A 26,289-nucleotide genomic window follows, 5' to 3' on the forward strand; every position below is an offset into this window, starting at 1 on the left:
GACAATCCTGAGTGTCAGGGCATTCCTACTTGGCATAAAGAATATGAATATTGTAAACTCATAGTCAGCAAAATACCTTAGGTATTAGGGATGAATTATATTCCTCACACTGATTGAATCAACTCAATTCACTTCATGAGTCAGTACTATGCCAGATGCAGACCAACCTTCAGTGGATGTATTCCTCTGGAAATTAAGACCTGTTAGTTATCAGGATTTACTAATGGGCTGGTGTGATGTTTCCAACACGCCTCCTCTTTACAGATTCTAATGCTGTCAATGAATGAATGAATGAATGAATGAATGAATGAATGTATGAGTGTGACATTCCTTCTCTCTGTCTCCTACACATGCCGTGCTTGAAAATAGACTTCATGGAAGAAATATCATCTGGATTCAACATTTAGTGACTTTATGGTTTTAAGATCAAGTATTTATTGAGATCATTGTAGATTCATATTCACTTGTAAGAAACAGAGATCTTTTGTATACTTTGCCCATTATTTTTGAAAAATAACCTAGGTATTGACCTTGGTGTGTGTGTGTGTGTGTGTGTGTGTGTGTGTGTGTGTGTGTGTGTGTGTGTGTTTCTGTGCAGCTGTCTTCATGTGTAGATTTTTGTACAAGATGCTGAATATTTTCCATACCATCACTATCTCTCCTTTCCCTTTTCATAACCTCATCCATTTGTTCCCCAGACATACTGACCTTAATTTTTCAAACCAATAAATCTGTCCTTGCTAAAATGCTTTCATTCCAAAAATGTGACATAAACAGAACCTCACAGTATGTAATCTCTTATGACTGGCTTGTTTGCACCCAGCATAATTTATTGGAGATCCATCCATTTTTTGTGTGTATTTATATTTTAGCTTTTGTGTCTGAGAGATGGTCCACAATGTGCATGTTCCACAGTATGCTAATCTGACCATTAACCTGGTGAAAGACATGTGGGCTGATTTCAGTTTGACCTATTACACATGAAAACTGCTGTGAGCATTTGTATACAGGTTTTTACGTGTGATCATAAATTTCCATTTCCGTGGGTGAATGCCTAATGTGTGATTTCTGGGTCATGTTGTAATTTTATGATTATTTTTTAAGAAAACTTTTTCAAACTGGCTGTATTTTTTTGTAAGTTTCCTACCATCAAGGTATGAGTCATCCAGTTTCTCCCTGTCCTTGCAAGCATTTGATATTATCACTTCATATTTTAGCCATTCCCTAAAAACAAAGAGCTGTCTCACCATGGTTTTAACTTATATTCTCTTTCAACTTCCATTCATTGAGTGATGCTGAACATCTTTCCATCTGCCATCTGTAATCCTCAGTACAATCACTGTTCATGCCTTCTCATTTTCTAGTTGGATAGTTAGCATGATTATTGTTGAGTGTTCTTTATCTTCTGTATATTTGCCCCCAGTTAGATATGTGATTTGCAAACTCTTAGCCAGTTTCTCTGCATTTCACAGTTTTCCCATGGACTTTTGGCCAAGAGAAGTTTTATTTTTGATGAGGACAAACATTAGTATTTTGTGGATCATGTTTTAGTACCGAGTCTTAAGAATTTTAGTTCACAAAGGTTTATTTTTCGTTTTTCTACAAGTGTCATAGCTTTATGCTTTACAGTTAAACACATGGTCTATTTTCAGTTACATTCTGTGAGGTCTGAATTCAGGGTCAAGTTAATATTTTGATTTGATTTCATTTGTTGGTTGATTTTCTATGGTTGTTCGATAGCCCTAGCACCATTTGTTTTAAAGGCTAGCCTGCCTTCATAGAACTGGTCTGGGGACTGTCACATGCCAGTCCACATATTCAGCAGAACCTACTTTGCAGTTCTCTGTTTTGTTCAGCTGTTCTCTGTCTTCCTTAACACTACATTGCTCTAATTACTAGAACCAACTAAAGACTAATAGCAATTAGTGACTAATACCATAATATTAATTACTAAGATTCTCTCACTTTTATTCTCTTTTGTTACTGTTTTAACTGTTCTAGGGCCTGTGTCTTTTCAAATACATTTTATGTAAAGGACAGAATATTTCTATTTAAGTCTGTTTACCTTTGCCACTTCTAAATATCATCTTGAATATCAGATGGTGTTTTGATTTTAATCACCAACCTCATGAGGAAAATTATAATCTATTACATGCAGCAATGCACCTGCTTTTCTGTTTCTCTTTCCTTTCCAGTGATCTGGGATTATTTCTTACATTGTTTTCTTTCTGTTTGAAGACTTTTTCTAGCAATCTTTAAGGGTAAGGATCCTAAAACTAGATTCTTTGCTATTTTTTCCTCATGAGAATTGCAACATTAAAATAAGAAACTTCCTTTCATATTTGCAAAATAATTTCTCTACGTGTAACATTTGCTATCAACAGGTCTTCCCATTTTAGCTATTGAAAGCACTCCATTCTGGCCTCCATGGATGTAAATTTTTATTAATATTAATCTTAGTCAATTTGTTCATGATGAATCCAGGTATTAAGTCAGTGAATTGTGTACTAGAAACACAGTTTTGAAATGACCTATACCTTAGTAGAGCTGGGGTGAAATCTTGTCATTTTGCTTGATGTTCCCATAAATAATATGTGCTTTTCTCTGTCTCCTTTCAAGACATTTTGTTCATCTTTAGTCTTAAAATTTTTAATTGTGATGTTATGGGGAGCCCAGCAGTGATGACCACTTAGACACAGTTTGTAAACCATTGAAAGTCTTAATTTCAGCCTGCTAGTACCATGCTCAGGTATTCAGGACCCAAGTGTAGTGTCAAGTGTGTAGAAAAGAGGGTTTTTAAAGGCAAAAAAACATGTCCTGGTATCTCACTCAGCAGCTGCAGGGGGAGGTTTTGTGCAAGCAAGCAGTTTATCAGAAGCTAAGTCAGCTGGAGCACCTTGACCTGGGGTTCCTAGAATAGAGTTGGGTAATGTTGCATAGAAGAGATCAAATTCTGGTTAAACCTAAAATGGCCTTAGTAAGAAAACAAGATGGAGAAACTTCTGCACTGTCATTCCCTGTCACATTGTGTTTTAATGTAGATTGGTTTTTGAGTCGTCTTGTTTTGGATTTATTCTGTATTTTTAAATTGCAGGTTTGTATACTTTGACAAAGTAGGGCAGTTTTAGGCATCAATGCTAAAACACTTACTCATCTCCATTTCTTTTTCTGAACTCAGATAACAAATAGTGGATCTTTTCTTCTTGGTTCACCAGTCTCAAAAGTCTCTGTTAATTATTTGATTCTGTATATTGCCTCTATTTTATTGAGATTGGACAACTTCTGCACTCAACTCCACTGATTTTGTCTTCAGTCACCCCTCCCTTTGGAAAGGTGAAGTTTAGTGCATGAATCTTTGCATGTTTCATGGGAAGTTGAAATATAGGTCTTAGAGTCCTTGTGGGACTTTTTATCTGGCTCAGTTTAACAGAGTGTCTGAGAAGGTTCTTCGCTGGTACTATTTGAAATGAGAAGGGGATTCGCAGAGTTGATCCCTGACTGGTTCTCAGTAGGGGATTCTTGTAGTGGGATTCTTGCCTTAGTGTGCCCTGGTAGGGGAAAAGAATGTCAGGTACATGGGGACAAAAAGGATCCCAAGACTGAGTCATCTGATGAATCTTGGACCTTCTCTATGATTCTGTTTGTCTAGCTCAAGTTAAAAGCGTATACTGATTTTCTCTGTTATTTTCAATTCTGTATCTATTTCTCAGCCTCATTCCATCCTCTTTAATGAGGCAGAAGTTTCAGTGAGTCTGCTGCATTTGGATTGAGTAAGTGGAATTGCGCTTACAGGACCTGATCCAGGTTGATTTGTAAACCCCGCTAAACAATCTCCTTTGTGCTTTTGATTTAGTATTGCTATTGGATCTGTGTTCTGATGATATTCTGTTGCTGAGATAAAACACTGACTAAAAGCAACTTGGGGAGAAAAGGGTTTATTTTGGTTTAAATTTCCAGGTTACAATCCATCATTGAGGGAAATCAGGCCAACAGTTCAAATGGAACTGAAGTAGAAATCATGAAGGAGCAGTGCTTGCTGCCTTGTTCCTTGGCTTATGCTCAGATAGCTTTCTTACACAGACCAGGCTCAGCTGCCCCAAGATGGCGATGCCCACAGTGGGCTGTGCCTGCCCACATCAATCATCAGTCAGGACAGTTGCTCCCAGGCTTGGCCATGGGACTAGCTCATAGAGGCAACTCTTCAGTTGAGGGCCCATCTTCCTGAGTAATTGTTGGTTGGGTAAGATTGACATCCTGATTACTCATAGCTACAAATTTCTGTCTTGTCCCCGAGTCCCTGTGCATGGCTCAGTGCAGCTGATGTGAAATGCCTGTTCTTTCTACCTGGGTGGCCTCATATAAACAAATAACTTACCAACTTTGTGCCCTTTCTTGTTCTGAGAACGTTGTATTCCCTCGATGGACAGTATTACTATTAACAGTTATGTCTGATGTCAAGATATTAATATTTAATTGTCCAGTCTTATATTGCTTGAGCATTCATGGGTATATAAGACACTGGGAAGATAGACAGGAAGGACAGTGGTGGTATGAAAGCATTCCTACTTATATGTAGCTTCTATAACTCTGCTTGAGAAATCAGAGTGGGAGTGGTGAGTGGGAGTGTTCATATTTAAGGTTTGACTCATAATCATCAAAGATCCAGAGTGAAATAGTTTACAGCAGCACCATTTTCCCAGCCATGGTGGACTTCTGTAGTGCTGAGCCAGCAGCCAGAGCGGTGCTCAGCTCATTGGTGGTATTAGCCGAAGGCAGAGTGTATTTTTTGCGAGAAAAAGGACGCTTACAGCGCAGAAATACAAAATACCACTGTTCTCTGGGGTCCTGTGGCCCCAAAGTATTGAGAATCCTTTTGCTACTTTTAATTTTCTATAAATTATTCTATAATTTAACTAAAGTTGACTTCCTTTTCCTTCAGGGGAGTCATTCTTGACAGTTCCTTGCTTAATATTTTAAATTACCATGACTGATTGAGTTCTCTTCCCCCCGCCACAAATGAATTCATAATTGATGTAGGCAGAGCAAACCACGCAGTTTATACTTTAGCAATATCATAAAGTTTTCATTGAAATTGGGAGTGACAGAAACTGGAGGGAAACATGAAGAAATCATTTTTTTTTTTTTACAGATTATTATTAGATTATTGCATCTGTAAGTTACGTGGGCTTGAACATAGTGTTTCTTCCACAGTCAGCCTGGGTCCACTGTCTACTGGTGGATCAGTAAACCTTCTGTTCTCTCGAGTAACTTTGTGTCTCTCTCAGACAACCAAACCTGCCGTCTTTGCTAGATTTCTCTTCTTCCAGAGCTCTCTTGTGATGACTAGATGACATTATTTCTTAGGAAAAGTAATTGACCTAGTAGTAGTTGTTGTTAGCCATACAGCGTTTTGTAGAGGAAGGAACATGTTTGCCTGTGGCCCCAAATTTTCATACACCCAGAATCAATGCCTTGTAACTGGCAATCCCTGAAGGTATGTGTTTTCTCTTTTAGTAACACTCATATCTAAATTTTAGTGATGGGCGGAAGAATGTATATTTCCTCAGGAAGTAATCTCCATGTATAGTGAGTGTACAAATCAGAGCATGGGGGTTTTTGGCCTCCCCTTGACTGGGACTTGATTATCTTTTCATTTAGAGAAGTTTAGAATCTGCATAGTTTCTCCTTCTATTCAAGATCTATTCTGTTCACTGGGAAGATTGAGGACTTCAGTTCCCTAGCTTCCTTTTGGCTAACTTCTGGGAACCTTCTCTACCAGATATGGAGGATGGGGAACCTAAGAGAAATTAAAATGCTAATTTTCTGTTTCTGAAGGCGTTTGGGGTGAAGATGGATTTGAAAGTACCCATGGCCTAAAAACAGGTTAGTAGATCTCTGCTTCCTTACTTGGCTTGCTTCTTCTAAGCAACTCTTGTAGAAAGAATTTTATGGGCATTATTATTATTATTAGTTTTTATGTATGTAGGTTATTAAACTGATACAGCATCTTACCCTGCATTTTATACAGGTCCCCACTTTCATTACCAAGATAAAAAGGATCTCTTTCATTTTTTATCATAGTCCACTTGTTAAAGAGGAATGTGGCCAGTTGTATAATCACCCTACTGTGTAGCAAAAGATAAACACTAGAGCAAGCCATGGAACATTTGAGTGTTAGACTAGATGTATAGCTAGCTGATCAGAGGCTGACATTAGAAGCTGGAGAAGGGGACACAGGGAAGAGTGGCGTCTCCATACCAGGATGTTCTAGACAGAAGCTGCACTTCATAAGATCATATAAAGAAAGAGAAAAGGGTAAAAAAGAGACAGTAGTCAGATGGCTTTTGTTTTAATTAGGCAGCTGTGGAAATCAGTCTCAAAATTCATTCTCCCCCCCGCTCTCTTTCTCCCTCTGTCTGTCTCTGTGTCTGTCTCTCTCTCCCTCCATCTCTTTCTCTCTCTGTCTCTGTCTGTCTGTCTGTCTGTCTGTCTCTCTCTCTGTGTCTGTCTGTCTCTCAAGTAAAGGTGCTTTATGTTGCTAGAGGAAGTGAAATTATGGAAAAGTATATTCTGGAATATCATGTTTTTTCTGTCTCTTCATTGACAGCTAACTACTACAGCGCTGTGCTGGTTAGCTTTGTGTCAACATGACACAAAACAGAGTCGTTTAAGAAGAGGGAACCTCAATTGAGAAAATGCCTCCACAAGATTGGCCTGTGGGATATGCTGTGGTGCATTTTATTGATTGATGACTAATGTGGGAAGGCCCAGCTCACTGTGGGTGGCAGCAGCCCTGGGTTGGTGGTCTTTGTGTTGTAAGAAAACAGGTCAAGGAAGTCAGGAAGGACAAACCAGCCAGCAACACTCCTCCATGGCCTCTCTACCTGTTTTTGCCTCTAGTTCCTGCCTTGAGTTCTTGCCCTGACTTCCATAGATGATGGATTGTAAGCTGTGAGATGAAATAAGCCCTTCTCTTCCCAAGACATCTTGTTACGGTGTTTTATCATAGCAGTAGAAACCGCAACTAGGACAAGCACTGTGTAGAAAGAACAAGTGAACTAAAATGTGGCTTTCTAGGAAGGTGTAATGAATCAGAGAGGCCGGCCTAGGACTTTTTTAAGTGTAAGCAATTATTTTGTAGGTGGGGTAAGATTAGAGTTGTGTGACTCTCTCCCTCCTTCTGTGGCCAGGTGTGGGAGCTCAGAGCCTAGGAAAAATACCTTAGAAACCTTTGGTCATCTTTTGAGCTGTTAAATGCCCTCTGTAAAAGGAAGATTGCAGAAGACAGCTGGGCATTCCCTTAGGGAGACTGGGGTTTTCTGGATCAGGCCCGTAATGACACATGACACAAAACATCACTCCACAACCACAGTCCAGAAAGGCTCTTAGGCTGCATTTGGACTTGTTACGAACTCTGATTGCAACATTCTCTTTTAGAGACTCTTGTTAGGAAGTCTTCAGGGAGTGGGAATATGTTAACAAAAAAGATGGATATACTGGCTTCTCCCCACTCACCCCACCCATCTACCTACCCAGCATCCATCCACCCATCATTTATCCACCCAACGGGCTTTGAAGTTTTCATCCATTCACAATGGTGGTGCAGTGCGCCATCTTCATTAAGCCACTGAGGGGTTACAGCTTTGAATGTTCGTGCATTTCATCACTTCTCTTGCAAGTCTGCTTAACTAAGAAAGAGATCAATTTACCCCCCAAAAAATGTTCTACCTAACTGTTTAGTTACTACTAAAACCCGTTTTCAAGAGGACAAAATTTAGTTTCTCAGAACTTGCTGGTTTCTAGAATGGAAGATAGACTCATAACTGGCAAAGTTAAGTGGTTAGTCCCTAAACTAGTCCTAAAGTGAACAACAGCCTCTCTACTCATCTGAGCTTTACTCAGGCAAGCCTGACAGGTGTCCCGTGACTCCCCTCAGCTCTGTTCTGATCGTGGAGAGCAGACCTGAATAATTCAACTCTTCAGAGCTGGACTTGATGTATAGTCATACCACCCTCATGATTAACCTGGAACTACATTTGGATGCCTGATACTCATCCACCTTCTCCTTGTTCATTATCAGTTTCCTTTGTCTCCCAGGTCCTTAACAAAAATACTGGTGCCCTTGACTCCCAGGCATTTAGTTTACATAGGCTTTCTATGAGGGCTCTGTAGATTCACAGAACTTAAGGAGTAAATCTCTCTCTGTCTCTCTCTTTTTCTCTTTCTCTCTCTCTCTGTGATACATACATACATACATATGTGTGTGTGTGTGTGTGTGTGTGTATATATATATATATATATATATATATATATATATATATATATCCTCCCTCCACCTGTCCATCCAGGTACCCATCCATCCTCCATCTGTCCATCCATTCATCATTTATCCCTCAGAATATCAAAAATAATTCAAGGGCTCAAATGTTAAAAATGAGCATGGAAGTGAGCACAGTTATGGAATGTGAGCACATGATTTATTGGAAGACTTGACTTACAGGCTGCAGTCCAGCTAATCCAACAATGGCTAACTCTGAACAGAAACTCCAAGAATCTAGTAGTTGCTCAGTTCCACAAGGCTGGATGTTTCAGCTGGTCTTCTGTATGTGCTGGAATTCTGAAGAAGTAACTAACCTCCAATGCCAATGAAGGAATGGATGTGCTAATGAAGTGAGGGCAAGCAGATAAAGCAAAATTTTCCTGCTTCTATGTCTTTATGTAGCCTTCTGGCCCATGTTAAAGGTATGTCTTCCCACCTCAAGATTTGGATTGAAGGTGGGTGTCTTGTAAATCAAGATTCAAATTAAAGGCCTGTGTCTTCCAGCCTTAAGTTCTGGATCAAAGGTGTATGTCTTTGTACCTCAAAGGTCTAGACTAGAAGTAGATTTCACCTACTTCCAACCAAACAGAAAATCTCTTATAGGTGTGCCCTTTATTTGTGGACTGTAGTTCATTCCCAATACAGTCAAATTGACAACCAAGAATAGCTAAGTGTATATGAAAGCTAAGGCCTAAGGGACAGTGGAAGAGAGTCTTCTTTGCCAAAATAATTCCATAGTAGAACTGCTTTGCGTGCTGAGGATTGCAGAATGTGTTATGGCGTATCTGTCCGTGTCTCCATGGACAGTCTGGTCAGCCTCCTCTCAGTTTCTGCTGCTACTGATGCAATCTTCTTCTTCTAGTCTCTCATCATTTGACTGTTCTCACATTTCTCCTGCTCGTCCCTCAGCTTCCCAACACCACTTTAAGTTGTCTGAAAATGGGAATGCCATTTCTCTCAGGCTTTTTTAAAGTTAATTTAACAAATTAACAAAATTGCTGGGCTGTGGTGGCAGACACCTTTAATCCCATCACTCAGGAGGCAGAGGCAGATGGATCTCTGTGCATCTGAGGCCAGCCTGGGCTACAGAGTAAGTTCCAGGACAGCCAGAGTTACACAGAGAAACCCTGTCTCAAACCACCCCCTAACATTTAACAAAAATTGCATGAATTAGGTGATTAATATCCTGTTCATAGCTTCTACTTCTGTGATTTCAACCAACCTTAAATATAAAATATTTGGGAGAAATGCAGCTATTCTGAACTTACCATAATTATCAAAATAAGAGGTTCTTAACCTGTGGGTCATGACCCCTTGGCAATCACATATCAGGTATTTACATTACCATTCACAACAGTAGCAAAATTACAGTTATGAAGTAGCAACAAAATACTTTATTCCTGGGAGTCACCGCAATATGAGGAGCTGCATTAAAGGGTTGCAGCATTAGGAAGGTTGAGAACCACTGTCCGAAATACTCAACAGTTACTACTGTTTTGTGTAACTCACCTTGTACATGGTAGTCAGGTAATTTGGAGACAGTTCAAAGCAGAATGTGTGTATGGTTTATATGCTAACATGATGTCACTTTATATAAAGGACTTGAACATCTGTGGATTTAGGCACCTGAAAGGGATTTTGGAACCATCTCCCATGGGTCTTGAACAGCAACAATAATATATTAACCATTTAGAACATATTTTAAAATATGTATGCCTGTGGAATGCTCACATTGAGCTCATTAACTGAGGTTAGCATTTTCCAGCGTCACTCACCATGGTAGCCTAGCTGAGTTGGTTGCAGGCACTCGTTGGGTACAAACTGATTAACGTGCTGAATCTGTGGCTGTGTGTCTCACAGCACCAAAGAGCCTCTGTATTGATGAAGAAGGTGAGCAAAGGTGTAAATTTGGCCATGTCTCTTGTTGCTGGAGTTTTTTCCAGTCCTGCCTGGCCCACGGTCAGGACAAATCTCTCTCACCCGCCAGTCCAGCAGCACTCAGACCCAACTGAGTAAACACACAGAGACATTGCTTACAAACCATGGCAGGCTTCTTGCTATCTAGTTCTTCTATCTTAAATTAACCCATTTCTATTAATCTATAGTTTGCCACATGGCTTGTGGCTTACCGGTATCTTTACATGTTGCTTGTCATGGTGGCAGCTGGCAGCGTCTCTCTGCCTCAGCCTTCCACTTCCCAGAATTCTCTACTCTGTTTGTCCCGCCTGTAATTCCTGCCTGGCTACTGGCCAGTCAGCATTTTATTTATACAGAACAATATCCACAGCAGTCTCTCCATCTTTTTTTTAACTGCTATAATATAATGACTCAGAATAATGTCATAAAAAACAAATATTCCTCACAGTTCTTGAGGCTGGGAAATCAGAGATATACATGGTGGCAAATTCAGTGTCTGGTGTGACCTGATCTCTGCATCCAAGATTGCATATTCAATGTGTCCTCTCTAAGTAGGAATGCTATGTGCTTGAATGGTAAAAGAATAGAAGAGAATGGATCTACTTCTTCGAGTCCTGATCATATATCATTCATGAGGACAGGAAGGTGTATGAAGTGTGTTTGGAGTACATTTCCAGCCCCTCATTTTGCAGTAGGGTTCAGTTCCAACACGGGTGTTGGGGGGAATCAGAAGCATTCGAATGTCAGCAAGGCCTGGAAGGGAATGAAGAGAGGTGGTTTTAGTAGTAACAAAAAATCTCTGACTTTACTTAAAACTCAAGAAATTGAAGATAGATATTGGAATTGTCCCTTACTCTTCTACTGATCATAGTCAATTTTGATTCATTTAACGCGTTAAAATGTAAAATAATGCAAAATAGCCTTAAATCAAGCAGTGTTTAATAAGATATACTTAGAAGCATATTTGCATATCTCTTACACTTTCATCTTCTTGAGAAGGCCCTTCTTTCTGTATTAAGTACTTTCTATGTGTAACTGTATTTATTGATGGTAGTTTTTCAGATGCATCTTTCCTGTTAAACTACAAGTGTTTTGACTATGATGAGCATGCCTTATACTTTCTTAGCTGTTTTAATGAAAATAGAACTCTGCTGATTGTATGTATATTCAAAGTACACAGAGTTCAGTGTTCCGATTACATTCCTCCATCTTGAGAACAGCAGTAGATTCCTGTTACTTTTTGTATCCCATCCATGAAAGAGAAAAGAGAAGAGATCATAGAGAAAATGGAGGCGCTTGTGATGGGGAAACCGGAGTATTTTGCAGAATTCTTCATCCCACAGTAGTTATTGGGTGACCACTAAATGTCAGGAACTCTGCTAGCAACTTGAGAGAAAAAGTGTGAACAGCACAGACAGGGTCCTTGCACTCACAGAACTTGGAAGTCCCTGCAAGACACTAGAAAAATTACTTCCACAGAGTTAGGAGTCACAGAAGGAATACAACGGTGCTCTTTAAGGCATGTAAATGGGGCTGGAGGGGGGGGGATTCTCTCAAACAGCTCCCGGAGAGATCCTGAAATGCCTTTATTCAACATCACTGAGAAAAACACCATTCTCATGTCAGGAAGAATTTTCCAACATCGGAACTAATGGCATATTTATAGCCTCGTTTACGTCAGCTTGTCAAGCAGCATCTTTAACACAGCCTGCTTCCCAGAAGCATCTCATGCCCATTGCAGGCGGTGGCCACACTGAAGCCAGACAATCTGTGGCATCCCATTTCAGTCGAGCAAGGGATGCTGGTAGTTAATCTGCCTGTGGCGCTGTTAGCGCAAGCATCCTGAGTGAGCCAAGACTTAAAGCAGTTTTGACTCCCTGGAGGCCAGAGGTGCTTCTCTGGCCAACTGGTGTCATGTGGAAACCTCTGGACCTTGGAACTAGATGGTGATAATGGAACAAGAGTCTTAATTCTATTATTTCATTTGTATTTTAGGAATTGTGATGATGAGATGATTTTTTTAGACCCAAGGGTAGATTTTGAAAATATTTTGTTTTAATGGTGTGTCGGGTCCCGGTTTGAAGAGTGCAGTGAGACTCAAGCTATTGGGCTGTGCTGTGTTGCAGAAAAACACACCTAAATAGGTTGAGACATATCATGCTGCATAATGACACTGCTCATGTAGGAAACCCCAATGAGAATATTAACCTGAAGACTGTAGGGAACAGAGATCTGTGAAAAGTCGGCCTTCTATGCAACTCACTGGGAGCAGAGGTCTGGCCAACCAAGGTTCCAATGGGCTGATTAGCTCTCACTTGCAATCAAGGCAAATTGATTTTGTGCATGATTACACATAGGCAAGCTCAGGGCAAGAAATGATAATGATGCCCTTTTATGAAAATTACTGATAGCCCATTCATAAGCCCAACCCCAGTTCACTCTGTACAAAGAAGAAACTGTATCATGCCGCTAAACGCCAAGTGTTTGGAGATCGAAAGTTCAGAGGAACAGGACTTTCTTAGGACTGTCTTTGGTGAGGAGCTGAAACCTGGATCTGGTATAGCTGGCAGTGAACTTGGGCTCTACATCAAAACCTTTATGAGAACTGGAGACAGTAGGGTGTGATTACTCTGCAAGCCAGGGGAGGCTCTCCTCGGAGGTGGTATTTGAGCTGATCTTTGTGAATCTGGATTATGCCTAGAGCAGTGTTCCTTGAGAAGAAGCATTGTGAGCTAGCAGGGCAGTTGCAGCATGCACAGGCACCAGCTAACAGGAGCCTATGGATCAGGCAATGGCAGGGAGAGATGGGAGGAGATCTCACATCTTTCTTTGCTGCCCTCGTGACATTCTTTTGAAGGGAAGTGAAATTGCAGTATACTTTTTTGAGCACCAAAGAACAGAATCCTTTCGATTTTTTGAGAATTGTATTGACAAGTCAAGAAATGAAAGACAGTATGAGGTATGAAGCTAGTAGAAGGGAAGGGCAGGAGCTGGAAACCTGAGGCCTTGTGCTATAGCTTGGACCTTGAATGTCCACCCTAAAGTGTCATCTTAAAGACTTGGTCCGTTGGACTTTAGGGAGGTGATGGAGCCTGTAAGAGATGGAGTCTCTGTGGGAATTCACTTGAACGGAATTGTGGGAACCCAACTCCATCCTCACTCTCCTTTGTTTCCTGAGTGATGAGGTAAGTAGTTTTTCTCCACCACATGCTCCTGGCCCCTAACAGATACCTAAAAGTACTCTCATACCCTGAACATATGCCTAAAAGTAATACATCTGCTTGATTGTGGTCTGCAACCTTTTTAAAGAGGCAGGAGAAAATAAACCTTTTCTCTTTATAAGCTGATTTCCTCAGGCAATTTGTTACAGTGGCAAAGCTGTGATACCTCATGTGGCAGTGAAGAAAGATGGTGAGAAAAGAGTAAATAGCCATGTAGGGGAGGTAGGGTAGTATGGGGAGAAAATTCTTGAGGGAGACTTGGCACACTGCTAGCAATAGGTCAGATGCTGAGAAGTATTGAAGCCATGTAATCAAGTGTGACTCTGGAGTTTAGCCCTCAGCACCTGGAATAAAGAGACTTCTCTTGAACGCCACGGTGGGCAGTGGGCAAGTTGACTTAAGGTTGATCCTGTAGCTGCAGCTACATTCTGTTAAACATAATCACTTTGCTTGTTTTATTGTTTGGCTCTTTACCACAAAACAACTCACCAATGTCCTAGAAAGATTTCCATTGTGCAAATGAGAAAATTTTGTCTTAAGTCAGTTTACCCAGAACTTTCAGCTTGCAGCTTGCACGACAAACCATCTGTGCATCATGCTCTTCTTACCTCTACACTCTGCCTGCTAGAAGCTTCTCTGATTTCCCTCACACATGGAGAAATTTCCAGCAAGAACGTTCTGCATCTCACTACAACATCTCTGTCTTCTCCTTTATTCTGTTACCTAGGATGTTGGTATCCTGTTGTTGTTCTTCTTCTTCTTCTTCTCCTCCTCTTCTTTTTTTTAATTTTTTTTTGTTTTTGTTTGTTTTTCTAGACAATGTTTCTTTGTGTAGCCCTGGCTGTCCTGGAACTCGGTCCGTAGACCAGGCTGGCCTTGAACTCAGAGATCCTTTGCTTCCATAGTGCTGGGATTAAAGGCATGCAGTACCACTGCTTGGCTCAGTATCCTGTTTTTAAACCTGAAATTAGGAACCAGGAAAGTGCTGACTGGTTCTTTCTTCCTTCTGCACCTGTTAGTCAACCAGACTGAATGTTCTGCAGCTCCCCACTCCCCCATAGGCCACTGCTGGGGTTTACTTCTCTGTGAAGAAACCATCTCTCCAGCCCTTTGTCCCTCCTGGGGGCTGCAGTCAGTCAGTGCAGTGAACTGTCAGTCTCTCTGACCTTCATCATTGAACTATGAACTTTTCAAAGGCAAGGCCCATGTCTTCAGCTTTTTGTATTGGCTTAAGGGTCTTAAGTACAGTAAGAACTTCAAGATTGATGTTGATGGTAAAGTCCAGAAAGCCCTTTTAAATGAAACTTGTACCCTGACTTCTCATGTGTTCATTTTTGAATGAACCCCCTGCTGTATTTGGGAGTGCCTCTGGCTTTTGAGAGTTGTAACTAGAGAGAAATGGCAAGGCCAATTGGCTGGTCAAGGACTGGTTTCTTTTCTAGATTTTTCCAAAGTGGTAGATTTGAGGAGGTCTTGGAGCAAACACTGGGACTCAATGCATGACGCATATTAATAATACTTCATGAACCTGGGTGAGATGTGAAGTAGTGCAGACACCAGAGTCAACAAACTCCCAGAAAAGAGTGTAGAAAACACACGCCAACTTCAGGAGCTGTAGAAAGGTTACCAGATAGTTCTCAATAAAGCTTGTTCCCTCTGATCTTCTCAAACTCTTCATCTCTTTGGTTTGTTTGTTTGTTGTTTGTTTTCTTTTCTTTTGTTTTTTTTTTGAGTTATGTGTGACTTTGCCTGGATTTTTAATATGGAATGAAATGAGATTCATATTGAATTGCTTTAAAAGTTGTAGGCTTATTTATGTAATGAGATAGCTCAGTTTTATTTATGTGAAGTTTTGTCAGGTTTTTCTCTCCCATAGTTAGTGATTATTTAAGATGTATCACATGATCCTCATTTTCACCTCCCTGTCATTTTTGAAACTTGCGCTTTGGTGTCAGTTGGCGAGGGCTAGCATTCTGTTCAACTGTTAGAGCTGTGGGCAGAGGATGGGCCTCTGCTGAAGATTTTCCATGCTGTAAAAACTCATTAGTTTTGAAGAGCTTTAGATTTGTGATAGTTTAGGTCTGGCAAGTGTGACTGACATTGAGTAAAATGTTCAGCCTTTTATGTAGAAAGTTGTTGTGATTTTTTTCCCACTAATTCTCAGAATGGTAGAGCTGAAGGAACTGTAAGTACCCTTCCTGAATGTCTTACTTGGCAGATAAAGAGCCTGCAGTATGAAGGATAGAACACTGTTTGAGAACAGCAGAGTCCTGGTCATGTATTACCAGATTCCTGTGATTTCAGATACAAAAAAAAGAGACCATTTTAAATCATTATTAGCTTTCCTTTTAACCTGGTATTGATAGCTACCCCATCATTTTCCTGTCCCCTACTTCTCCCATTATTCATAGTATAATGCTATCCTTGGATCCCAAAAGGGTTTTAATGCAAGAGGAGTTTCTAACCTTTGCAGTACTAGAAATACAGCCTATCTATCTGTCTACCTTGCAAGTCAGCCTTGATGTAGCCACTTACGGTAAAATGAAGGAGAGAAACCATCATGGTCTCCTTCCTTCATGGTTGATGCTGTAGTCTGCAGTCACAGTCTCCTCCCTTCATGGTTGATGATGCACTCTACAGCCACAGTTGATGTCCTATTTCCAGCAGGAATCCCTTAGGTGAATCACCAGCCCATTGGATCTTACAGGTTTTTGAGTGGTGGGAAAGGTCAGAGTTTGCTCTCAGTATCACCTGTCCTAAGGATGGTTCCTCTTGCATAGTCTGCTCTGCCGTTTTGAAGGACACTATACAAAGGCTAAAGATACTCAGCATCTTTTTCCAGAAGTGCTTTGGACAGTGGCCCTCATCTTGGATCAACAGCTTTGAGTGTTCAATGAAGCACTCTTCTTGGAGTAAGACCAAGTCCAGAAGTACTTGTGCACACATACAGTCACACAGCTCTGTATGCTATTTTGGAGGTGAAATGTCTGCAGATTCTTAGAATCTCATCAACAGCACAGAGGAAACAGTCTCTCTATAAGTCAACAATGTCCAGTATGTAGTGAGTACCACACAATTTTGTCTCACATGTTGTGGATAAATCACAACTTTAACATATGATTTAGTATGTGATCCTAGATAGTTTCATGTGGTGTGTCTAGTCTCTCTCTTGATGGATGTGAAGTATTAGTAAATAATAATGGCCATAATAGTGGTGCTGCTATTATTAGTTATGATCAGAAGTATTAATGATTTGTTGTATTCTCGGCACTATTTTAAGCCCCTTGCTTGTATTAACTCCCCTTCATAATGTCTTACTAACACTGATTGCAAGACGATGGGATAGCAAGCCCTCACAGGCTTGACAAGGGACGTGAACATCTTGCTGGAGTGGAACAAAGCTGTAGTTCAGAGTTGGTGAGTGAGTCTGCTTTGGGGTCAGCAAACTTCCTCTGTGGTGAACAGTCTCCACCCAATTCATTCACAATTGAATTGTTCAAAATGCAGTACGAGTATCATGGGCTACCTGCCTCTCTCCAGAGTGTGGACAGCTCCCAGGTTTACCCCGCACGCATACTGGACTTGACAGAGAAGGCCCGTTCCCTAGAGGTTAGGGTGAATAAGGAAAGGGGAGTGACCATGGGAGACCGATAATCTGCTGCTGTCCCTGCAGGCCATGGGATTCATGACTTGGTCATTCTAGGCTATCCCTTACTTAGTTTAACAAGTGAGTGTGTTAATAGTGATGGAGCCTGTGCCAAGTGTCTGGTGCCAGCAACTGGAATGATTCTCTGCCCACACCCTGGGCTACAAGACTCTGCCACATGGTCTTAGAGAGGAGACCAGGAGCAAAGCTTGTTTTCTTAAAACAGAAAGGAAGAAAGAAAATAAAAAGAAAAGTCATTGAGCTAATTACCATTTAATGTAGGCTGTTTTCATGGGAAAAGAGTTTTGTGTGAGACAGTGAACATCATAAAAATTTTATTTTATATTTAATTATACACTGGGTTTTCAGATGGCTTGGGATACACTGAGATGTGAAGAGGAAATTTGGAACGTGTTGGGATTTTACAAGGATTATTGTATAAAACCTGATCTTTTTCCCCTCTGGAGTTCTCTCCAGTTGTCCATCTCTTCAGTCATGACAATGTGCACGGGGCCGAGTCTTCAGGACACACTCTCCAGTCTCTTGTTGTAGGTCAGTGCAGATCTAATATGTGCACAGAGAAGGGCATGAATATACCCATCACCCCCTTATTCTCACATGCTTCCTGCCTTGGGGCTCCACAGTAGCTGCTACCCTGAGTAGCCCCCTCAGCCAATAAGGGTCACTGACCCTGTGTATGTAGGATGTCATGACAGGGCAGAAAAACCGGGCTCTGAAGCTGAATGGACCTGGCTTTGTCCACTGGTTCCATTCATTTCTTAAAACTCTCCATGTTTCTTCAGGTGTTGTTTGTTTTGCTTGCTTGTTTGTTTTTCGAGACAGGATTTCTCTGTGTAGTTTTGGTGCCTGTCCTGGATCTCGCTCTGTAGACCAGGCTGGCCTCGAACTCACAGAGATCTTCCTGGCTCTGCCTTCCGAGTGCTGGGATTAAAGGTGTGTGCCACCACCGCCTGGCCAGATGTGTTTCCTTCTCGTCTTCTTTCATCACTACACTCCGCTTCCTCGCTGTCAGCTCTGCTGTTAGTTTTCCTAGCAAAAGTTGGCCATTTTGATCTCTAGAAGTTTGATTTACTTTGAAAGGTCACTTAGGCCTCTTCTGAACTTTGTGAGTATAAGGAATATAGATTAAATTATAATATGAACAGTATACTATTTTAGTGGCTTTGTCAGCTAACTCTTAAGGTTGATGTCAGTTCTCACATCCATCACAGCGGGTCATGCTTTCCTGATTATTTCAAGCCTGGGAGTTCGGGTTTTTTTAGAGACTATTATGGGGAAGAAGACTTCAGGTTGACAAACAAACTTGATAAGCAGCATATAGGGACTCCCTCGTGTACCCCTAGTTCCCAGCTTCCCCCGATTAGCATTCTTCACTACTATATTGACACATTATAAATTTTCCCTAGCCCATATATTACATCAGGTTTTGGTCTTGACGATGGCTAAATGCCTAATGACATCCATCCATTCGTCCATCTATCCTCATAGCTCCTGCAGAGGACTTTCACTTCCTAAAAGCCCTCTGTATACCATTTCTTTCTTCCTTATACCATGGCTCTGTCTAACACTGATCTTTTATTGTCTCCATGGTTTGTGACTTCTTGAGAGTGCCATGCAAAAGGATATTATGATATGTAGCCTTCACGTTGGCTCCTTTTACTTAGTAATGTGTACCTCAGGGTCCTCCATGTCTTTTCATACTTGACAATCCATTTATTCTAGCACAGAGTACTATTCCAATGTATTTGGAATATTCCTGCTTTGTCTATTCACTATTAAGAGACCTCTTGGTTATTTGTAGATTTTGGTGGTTATAAAGGCAAGAGTCACAAGGATCAAAGTTTCTTATTTACTTACATCCCAGAGCAAATACAAGAATATTTTTAGGCATTCACCCAACAATAAGCAGGTCCTAAAAAAATACTAAGTTAATGTATGTAGTTTAGGTATTTATGTATATAGTAATCAGGTCCCTGCTGAATACTTTAAGGAGTACTTTGCCGTCTTCCCTCTGGGCTTTTCCTCTGCTTGCTGTTTTCTAGTTGCTGTTATGTGTAAGCCCTTGCTCAGCTTCTCTGACTTTAGAGTCTGTTGTATTCTTCCTGGCTTCTTTCTCCTTGTGTTGATGACTAAAAGTTTCCTCCAGGCCTGCAGAGGGCCTGGAGTAGGCCTCACTTTGTGTTTGGTGTTCTTTTTTTTTTTTTTTTTTTTTTTTTTCTGCCTCAAGTTTATTTGTAAAAACAGCATGGGGTCCTGATCATCTGCAAATAGTGTGTAGGTGTGTCATACCAGTCCATCTGTCTGGCCGACAGAGACCTTTTCTATGGGGCCTTCACAGGGGCCTGGGCACCTTTGGGAGCCTGAGCTGGAGCTGAGGCCTCTGCCTTGGTTTGAGCCTTGGGCTTTGGCTGGCAGAGCCTACGACCCTTGGCCATGTAGCTTCTAATCCGCTTCCCGAGCTTGGGGTGAGCGATGAAAGCGAGACGGCTGAGCTTGCGGCTGGGGCCCTTTGGCATCTTGGGCTTAACCGCCTTGGGCTTCACAAGGGCCTTGATGGCCTCTGCACGCGCACTCACTGCCTTTGCGTTGTTGGCCTGCATCTTCTTCAGGCCTTTCTTGTTGTGCTTCTTGGCAAAGCGCATGTTCCTCAGGAACTTAGGGTCCACCCCCTTAAGAGATTCGTATCTTTGTGACCGGGGTTTCTTGATACCATTTCTGTGCCATTTTCGAGACTGGTTGTGTGTGGTGTGGTTCTTGGACTTGGCCATGTCGGAACGGTAACCCGCGGCTCCCGAAGCGCCGTGTTTGGTGTTCTTTAGGCGATCATTTTCCTCTCATTTCCTGAGGTCCCATATTCTGACAAAACTGTTCTCATGTTTTGTGCTGTGTGTTTGAAAGCAGAGCATTACTCCATATTGACTGGAAGCAGAAATATAGTCCTCTTACAGAATGTAAACAGGGTGGACTATGCTTATCAATGTAGGACTCACGGGGTCCTTCTTATTAGCTGTCACCCCCCCACCCCCCGCAAAAATCCCCATAATGAACTATTCCATGTAGCTGTCTGCTCTTCCCCTTTCTTTTAAAAATGTGCTGTCCAACAAGCTGAGAGCTGCATATTCATTCACACTCGCTGAGCATCTAGTAGACTCCTTACTGTCTTTGAGGCTTGTGAAATAAAATTCAAGGATAGATGTAGTCATTGACCAGAAATTCCTCCAAGAGGACTCAAGAACCAGACTTTTTCATATGATCCATGAATGGTCTTTTAAAAGATTTATTTTACTTTATGTTTATGAAGATTTTGCCTACATACATGTACGTGCCCTTTGTACATGTCTGTTGCATCCCCCTAAACTGAGGTTATGGATGGTTGTTTGTGCTGGGAGTTGAACCCAGGACCTCTGCAAGAGCAACACGTGCTCTGCTCTTAACCACAGAGCTGTCACTCCAGCCCCATGAATTGTCTTCTTGATAGGAAGAGTTGTCTTCTTGTCTACTTTCTAGTAGAGGCTCATACATGAAGATGAAAGAGGTTATTTGAGTTCCCTGTTGGACAGTGCCTAGCACGTAGTAGATACTCAACAAATGTGTTGCTGAAATGAATGAATAAAGCAATTACATCATTGATCATTTGAGACCATATTTACTGCTTGTGTGTTACATGAACGAATGTGAAAGTACTGCCATCTCATGTGCAAAGCAGTTCAATTGGAGTCATGTTTCACACTCCTGCTGTGCTCTAAGCACCGTGCTGGCCAGCGGGGCAGTGGCGATGAGTAGTGTAGAGGTCTTTCGGGTTGTGCAGAACATCAGCTACCTCAAAGCACTTCAGAGCGAAGTGAACATTGTCTCACAAGCTGATGGAGAGCTTCCAGCAGGAGGTGCTGTCTAACCTGCAGTGTGAACACAGGGCGTTTGGTGAAGGGGCACAGTTTAAGGGACACCCTTTTTGTAATGTCCCAGCTTCAGCCTGGGAAGATAAATATTTACTTGTCTCCTTCTGTTCTGGCTAATAGCTATTGTGTGAGATGAACTGAACTGAAAAGGTGAAATGGCCTCCCCATCATTGTAGAGTGCCATATCTTCATGGTACCAAGTTAAAATGATAAGGACTGGAATATGGTTTCCTTTCCTGCAAGTCCATTTTCAGAGGGTCTGAGCAGAGGGCTGGGGTTTGCACAAGTGCTTGTTTAATTCAGTTGAGGACATAAACTCTGAGAGGTTGCCAGGAGAGAGAATCTGCTGACTTTACTCTCAGCCAGGGCTGCCAGCCCGAGCTCATCTTTCTCCAGTTGGTCCGGCTCTGCAACATAGAAGGGCTTCAGTTCAGCAGAGCATCAGGCTGCATGCGTGCTGAGCAAGAGGGTGTCAGAGAGGTGCTACAGTAATACAGAACGTTCATTGAAATGCCAAGTGTCACCAGTTTGGCATTTAATTATCTGACTTGCTGGCAGTTGGAAGTAGAGAAGCAAGGTGGGGAGGGGAGCGATTGGGAGGGAGTCAAGCAGGAGGAGGAGGCAGTGGCAGCAGCAGAGGTGGGGGTGGCGAGGAGTCGAGAGTAGAACTCAACTGTGCTCTGATGAAGACCCATGAGCTACGGTACTTTCTCAACACATCTTTAAGAAATATTGACCTTGTATGTAAAGTATAGTTAGCTGTGCTTTCTTTCTGAAAAGAAATCTCCATTGTGGTGTCTTCTGATTGTGAAGAATTGTCTCTTCGTGCATGCAGAGAAACACCAGGGAACATCACCTTGGGTTTGTGTGTAGGGTGGGCTGCACTGTCAGAACCATCTAAACTCAACACTAAATCACATGGGAAGGAAACTCAGACAATACTAATGCTGTGAATCTCCATCAGATTGGAATCAGAACTGTCCAGTGGCTGCTGGGGATCTTACCTCTCATGGGGATGAAGAGATGTGGTCTCTAGAGGTTGACACAAGGAATAGAATTCTAGCTTGGCCGCTTACCTGTCGCATGCTGACTGGCATACCAGTTCTTCTGACACACCCTTCCTACCAGTAGCTTTTGTTGCTTGGGGAATTAGGCTGACTTAAAGTCACTTTATTGCTTAGTATGCCTGAGACCCAGGCTACAATCAGAAGCACAGGACGGGGTGGGGGGAGTCGAAGGGGTAGGAAGCTACTGTGTTTTCTGTCCAGCAAAAAGCTATATACATGAGGGTTATATTTCCAAATCTCATTGTTTAAAGCAGCAGGCCCCTTTTATTAAATATCATTATTTAGAAGATTAATGAAACCAATAGGAAGGATTCAGCCATTTGAACAGAGACTGGCCTGACCTAACTCTAGATGCCAACCAAATTCTTCCCATGTTAGGGAGACCTCCTGAGACCCCTCGTGCCCATCCACTCCTGCGCTGCCTCCACAGCCATTACCATTGTCCACCACAGTGTATGTTGGCATGTTCAGCCACTGGCCTGCTGTTCCCCACTGGAATTCTTGCCACAGCAGAGTGAGAAGCAATCTGTGGTGTCCTGTGCTACATCCCATGTGTTGTCAACAAGATCATCCAGCAGTTTTCAAAGTAGGTGGTCAGTTTGAGGAAGATTGAAATTATGTGGTTTTGGGGGAAGTGGCTGGAACTGGAGATGGTTGTGTTAAATCAGCTAGTCTCCCAAAGACAAGTATCTCCTGTTCTTCTCTCTTCCATGGAGGAGGACGTGGAAGTAAATGGGTAGCTGTTAGGGATATAGAAGAGGAAAGGGAAGAATGAGGAAAGGATAAAGAAGGGTGATAGAGGGGATACAATGATCAAAATACGTGCTATACATTATAATAATAAAATGTTTTACTTTGTACAATTAGCTTACGCTAATTAAAAATAAAGTATGTGCTTAATGATATCTTTGTTAATTAGTGGCACAGAAGTAATAACTCTTGACTAATGGATTTGAGGTCCTACTCCGTCAGCCAGGTGTCAGGGAAAGAAGGTAACTAGGCATTCTTCAAGCTGTGTGATAAGTACGTGTATTGCTGGAGTGTTGTGGGAAGACAAATGAAGTCCCAAGAGGTACTAGGAGGGTTTCTGGAGGAGATGCTCAGAGCATTTAGGGGCACGTAGAGGGTAAATTACTGCCCCAACGACAGGAAAAGTGGCAGAACTGGTATAGAAGGAGCGTGTGGGCCTCGGTCTCCCTTCCAGAACAGAGTAAGGGAGATGAAACTGGAGATTTGCAAAGTGCTGTTGGGTCCAGAGAGTGTTCATGGTATTCTGCAAAGTACTGAAGAGAATTACTAAGAAGTGGAAATGGAACTGGAGATCTGCAAAGTTCTATGAAAGTGCTAGTAGAAGATTGCAGGTGTTCTGTCAGGATCACCAAGAAAAGATGGTTCTAAAATCGCATCCCATGCCCAGGCATTAAAACACTGGTTTGACATAAAGAGAACCTTTTCTCTTTAGACACATATGCTTTGACCCAGGAGTTCCAACTTAGAATCTACCCTAAGATGATTTTTACTATAATAGTAAGATTGAACATATGTATGTATACAGTATAGGCTATATTAACATATTTACATGTAAAGGTATTACAAAATAATTTGAGACTACCTAAATATCCATATAGTGTTGAATGAGTGAATAATTAATGACCACAGATCATCCAATGCCAAATCCTTGCACTGCTCCAGGGATTGCCATGACTTTGGCAATAAGGAAACAGAAAGTACAGACACACAGAAAAGCTGGAATTGTGTGGACTGGGCTGTCTGATGGCGAGGGGCAGCAGCCAAGAAGCCCAGTGTATCTGTTACGTACAGGTGTTGTTGCACACAGCTGAACAAGGGGGCAGGTTTAACTAATCTTGGGGGGAGCAATCTTTGTAGGGTATCATTCTTCAAGACATGAACATCCAGCGGGAGAAAGATGAGATAGAGATTTTCTGCACACTGGCTAGGAGGGAAGGCCTTGCTCTTCCCCATGGGGCTGAGGCATTGGGTTCCTTGACTTAGCTGTGCCCATGGCAAACAATACACATGTACTCAGGATTTCATCCACTCCTCTGCTCCCCACAATTAAGCAAATATCATATTCATATATATATATTATATATGTATTGTGGTATATATATATAACTCACACACATATATAGCATTTATTTAACTCTTAAAGAAAAATATAGTCCTACACTGCTTGTGATTGTCCTACTCTGCTGTTCTGATAAATGTGGATGGGGGACATTTTTGGCTTTGTTTGAAAGTCATGCGCACGCTTGCATAAACTTAGATAGTACAGCTCAGTCACATGACACCAGTGTTACATGTTGCTGGAGTATGCTGCACACTCTCTTTTTAATGTATGTTTTCATGCCAGGTAATGGAAATGAGCGCTTTGTTCATGCTATGCAAGTGCTCTACCCCTGAGGTGCCTGCCCAACCCTCAACATTCTATGTTATGTAGTTAGAACAAGTACACACCAAGACAGTGGTAAAATTAGAGCCTTGTAAATATGCAGAGCCGCAATATTCGTTTATCTTTGGGGTCACATATTAGGCATTGTACACAGTTGCATCTCTGTACTTTTAGGACCAGTTCCACAGTTGGTTTCTTTATAACAGCCATTCCAGAAATGTGAATGACTCATTGAGCATAGTGTTACACTGGCCGTGCTAAGGATTTTTTTTTTTTTTTTTTTTACAATCTTATAAAATCACCATCATATGTATAGTCATACAGCATTGACTGAACATCATCACATAACTCTATGCACACTCATGGACTCACATATTTCCATCAAAGTACTGATTTATGTCTATTCTTTTATGTAACCAGCAAGTTTCTATTCATGTTCAAAGAGTCAATGAAAATCCAACAAAGCTCCCTGTGCCTTGCCTTGCTGTGCTAAGACCTTCAGCCACTGCATTTCTTTACACCAAGGTTTCTTCACACTTTCTGGAATTCTCAGACTGAGACACATTCACAGTAGCCTGTGAACTTCCGGGGGAGGGGGTAGGGCTTGAACCTTTCTCCCTGCTTGAAGCTTCTCTCCACTGTGAGCTTTTCATGAGAAAGCCCTGTTTGTCAGGACTCAACTGGGACCTCCATTTGTCTCTGAAGTTGAGATCCAAGGAGGGTGCACCCAGCGGCATCAACTAACTAGCCTCTTGCTGTCATGAAATATTACTGTTTTACACTCACAAATAAAAGTTAGCAGCATTTCATTGCTGCACAGTGTGAAATTAGACCTCCTAACCAGCTGGATGCAACAGCCTGGTGTAGCAATAGTGATGACTGCTAGTGTTCTTGGTTCAATTCAATTAGGAATATTTTTTTTCCCTCTTCCTTGGTGAAAGGGGTAGTCAAGATGAATGCCTTGCAAACTTCTGAAATACGTACTTGTATAAAAGAACTATTAAAGTCGAGTAACATCTCTATGATCTTTGAACTAAGCCGTCATTCTGCCATTATTGATGTAGCTGCTTTAAGCCGTCTAATTAAAATCAGAGTGACAGATTTGTTATTGAAAATCTGAAACCCAGCTCACATCCCGTGCAGCACATCTGAGCAGGGTATATATCTGCTGTTTTGATGGGCTCTCAAAATTACTAAGCTGTGCCGGGTGCCAAAAGGAATTCAATAAACCCTTTCTTTTCTTCCCGAGTCGGTCTCATTAGTCCCCTTAATAATAGCACTAGTGGATATCAACTTCACTTCTCCAAAATAAATTAACTGTGTCCATTAGGGTTGTAATTATAGCATCAGTTAGGAGTTTATTCTGCTACAAGGAGATAGCCGCCTGGTAGCGCCTAGGGCTCTCCTCTTAGTTCCTATGTTTGAAACATGACTTCATATGTAAAAAAGAGGGTCTGACATGGGTGGGAACAAGTGATCCAGCCAGGGCGTTTGTCATCTCAACTGTGACAATCTCTCTCCCCACCTGGACTGCTGAGCATATGGTATCACAGGGTGTGAGTTGGGCAGCTAGTGAGAGCTGGTCACCAGCTAACAGCCCGCAGTTCAGAGCCTACCAGACAAACTCACAAGCTCTGAGTAGGAGAACACGACAGAAGGCTGCATTATCTGAAAATTTAGCTAATTTTTTTTCCTAACTAGCAGAAACCATCTGTCGTGGTTATTCCGATCCGAGGGCTAAATTGAACGGAAAGCACACTGGGCAATTAAACAAGTTCTCTCAAT

At 41.7% G+C, this 26,289-nt stretch overlaps 2 protein-coding genes across 2 annotated transcripts in view; one reads left to right on the plus strand and one right to left on the minus strand.

The window, feature by feature from the left end:
• Glis3 (GLIS family zinc finger 3) overlaps window positions 1-26,289 on the plus strand; it is a 426,546-nt gene that overhangs the window by 262,762 nt on the left and 137,495 nt on the right. The window lies entirely within an intron of this gene.
• On the minus strand, window positions 19,338-19,920 carry LOC131908298 (large ribosomal subunit protein eL29). Its single transcript, XM_059259352.1, has one exon. The coding sequence runs from the start codon at window positions 19,891-19,893 to the stop codon at window positions 19,447-19,449; it is 447 nt and encodes a 148-aa protein (XP_059115335.1). The 5' UTR covers window positions 19,894-19,920; the 3' UTR covers window positions 19,338-19,446.

Source organism: Peromyscus eremicus, chromosome 1 (assembly GCF_949786415.1).
Source record: "Peromyscus eremicus chromosome 1, PerEre_H2_v1, whole genome shotgun sequence".
NCBI classification, from domain to species: Eukaryota; Metazoa; Chordata; class Mammalia; order Rodentia; family Cricetidae; genus Peromyscus; species Peromyscus eremicus.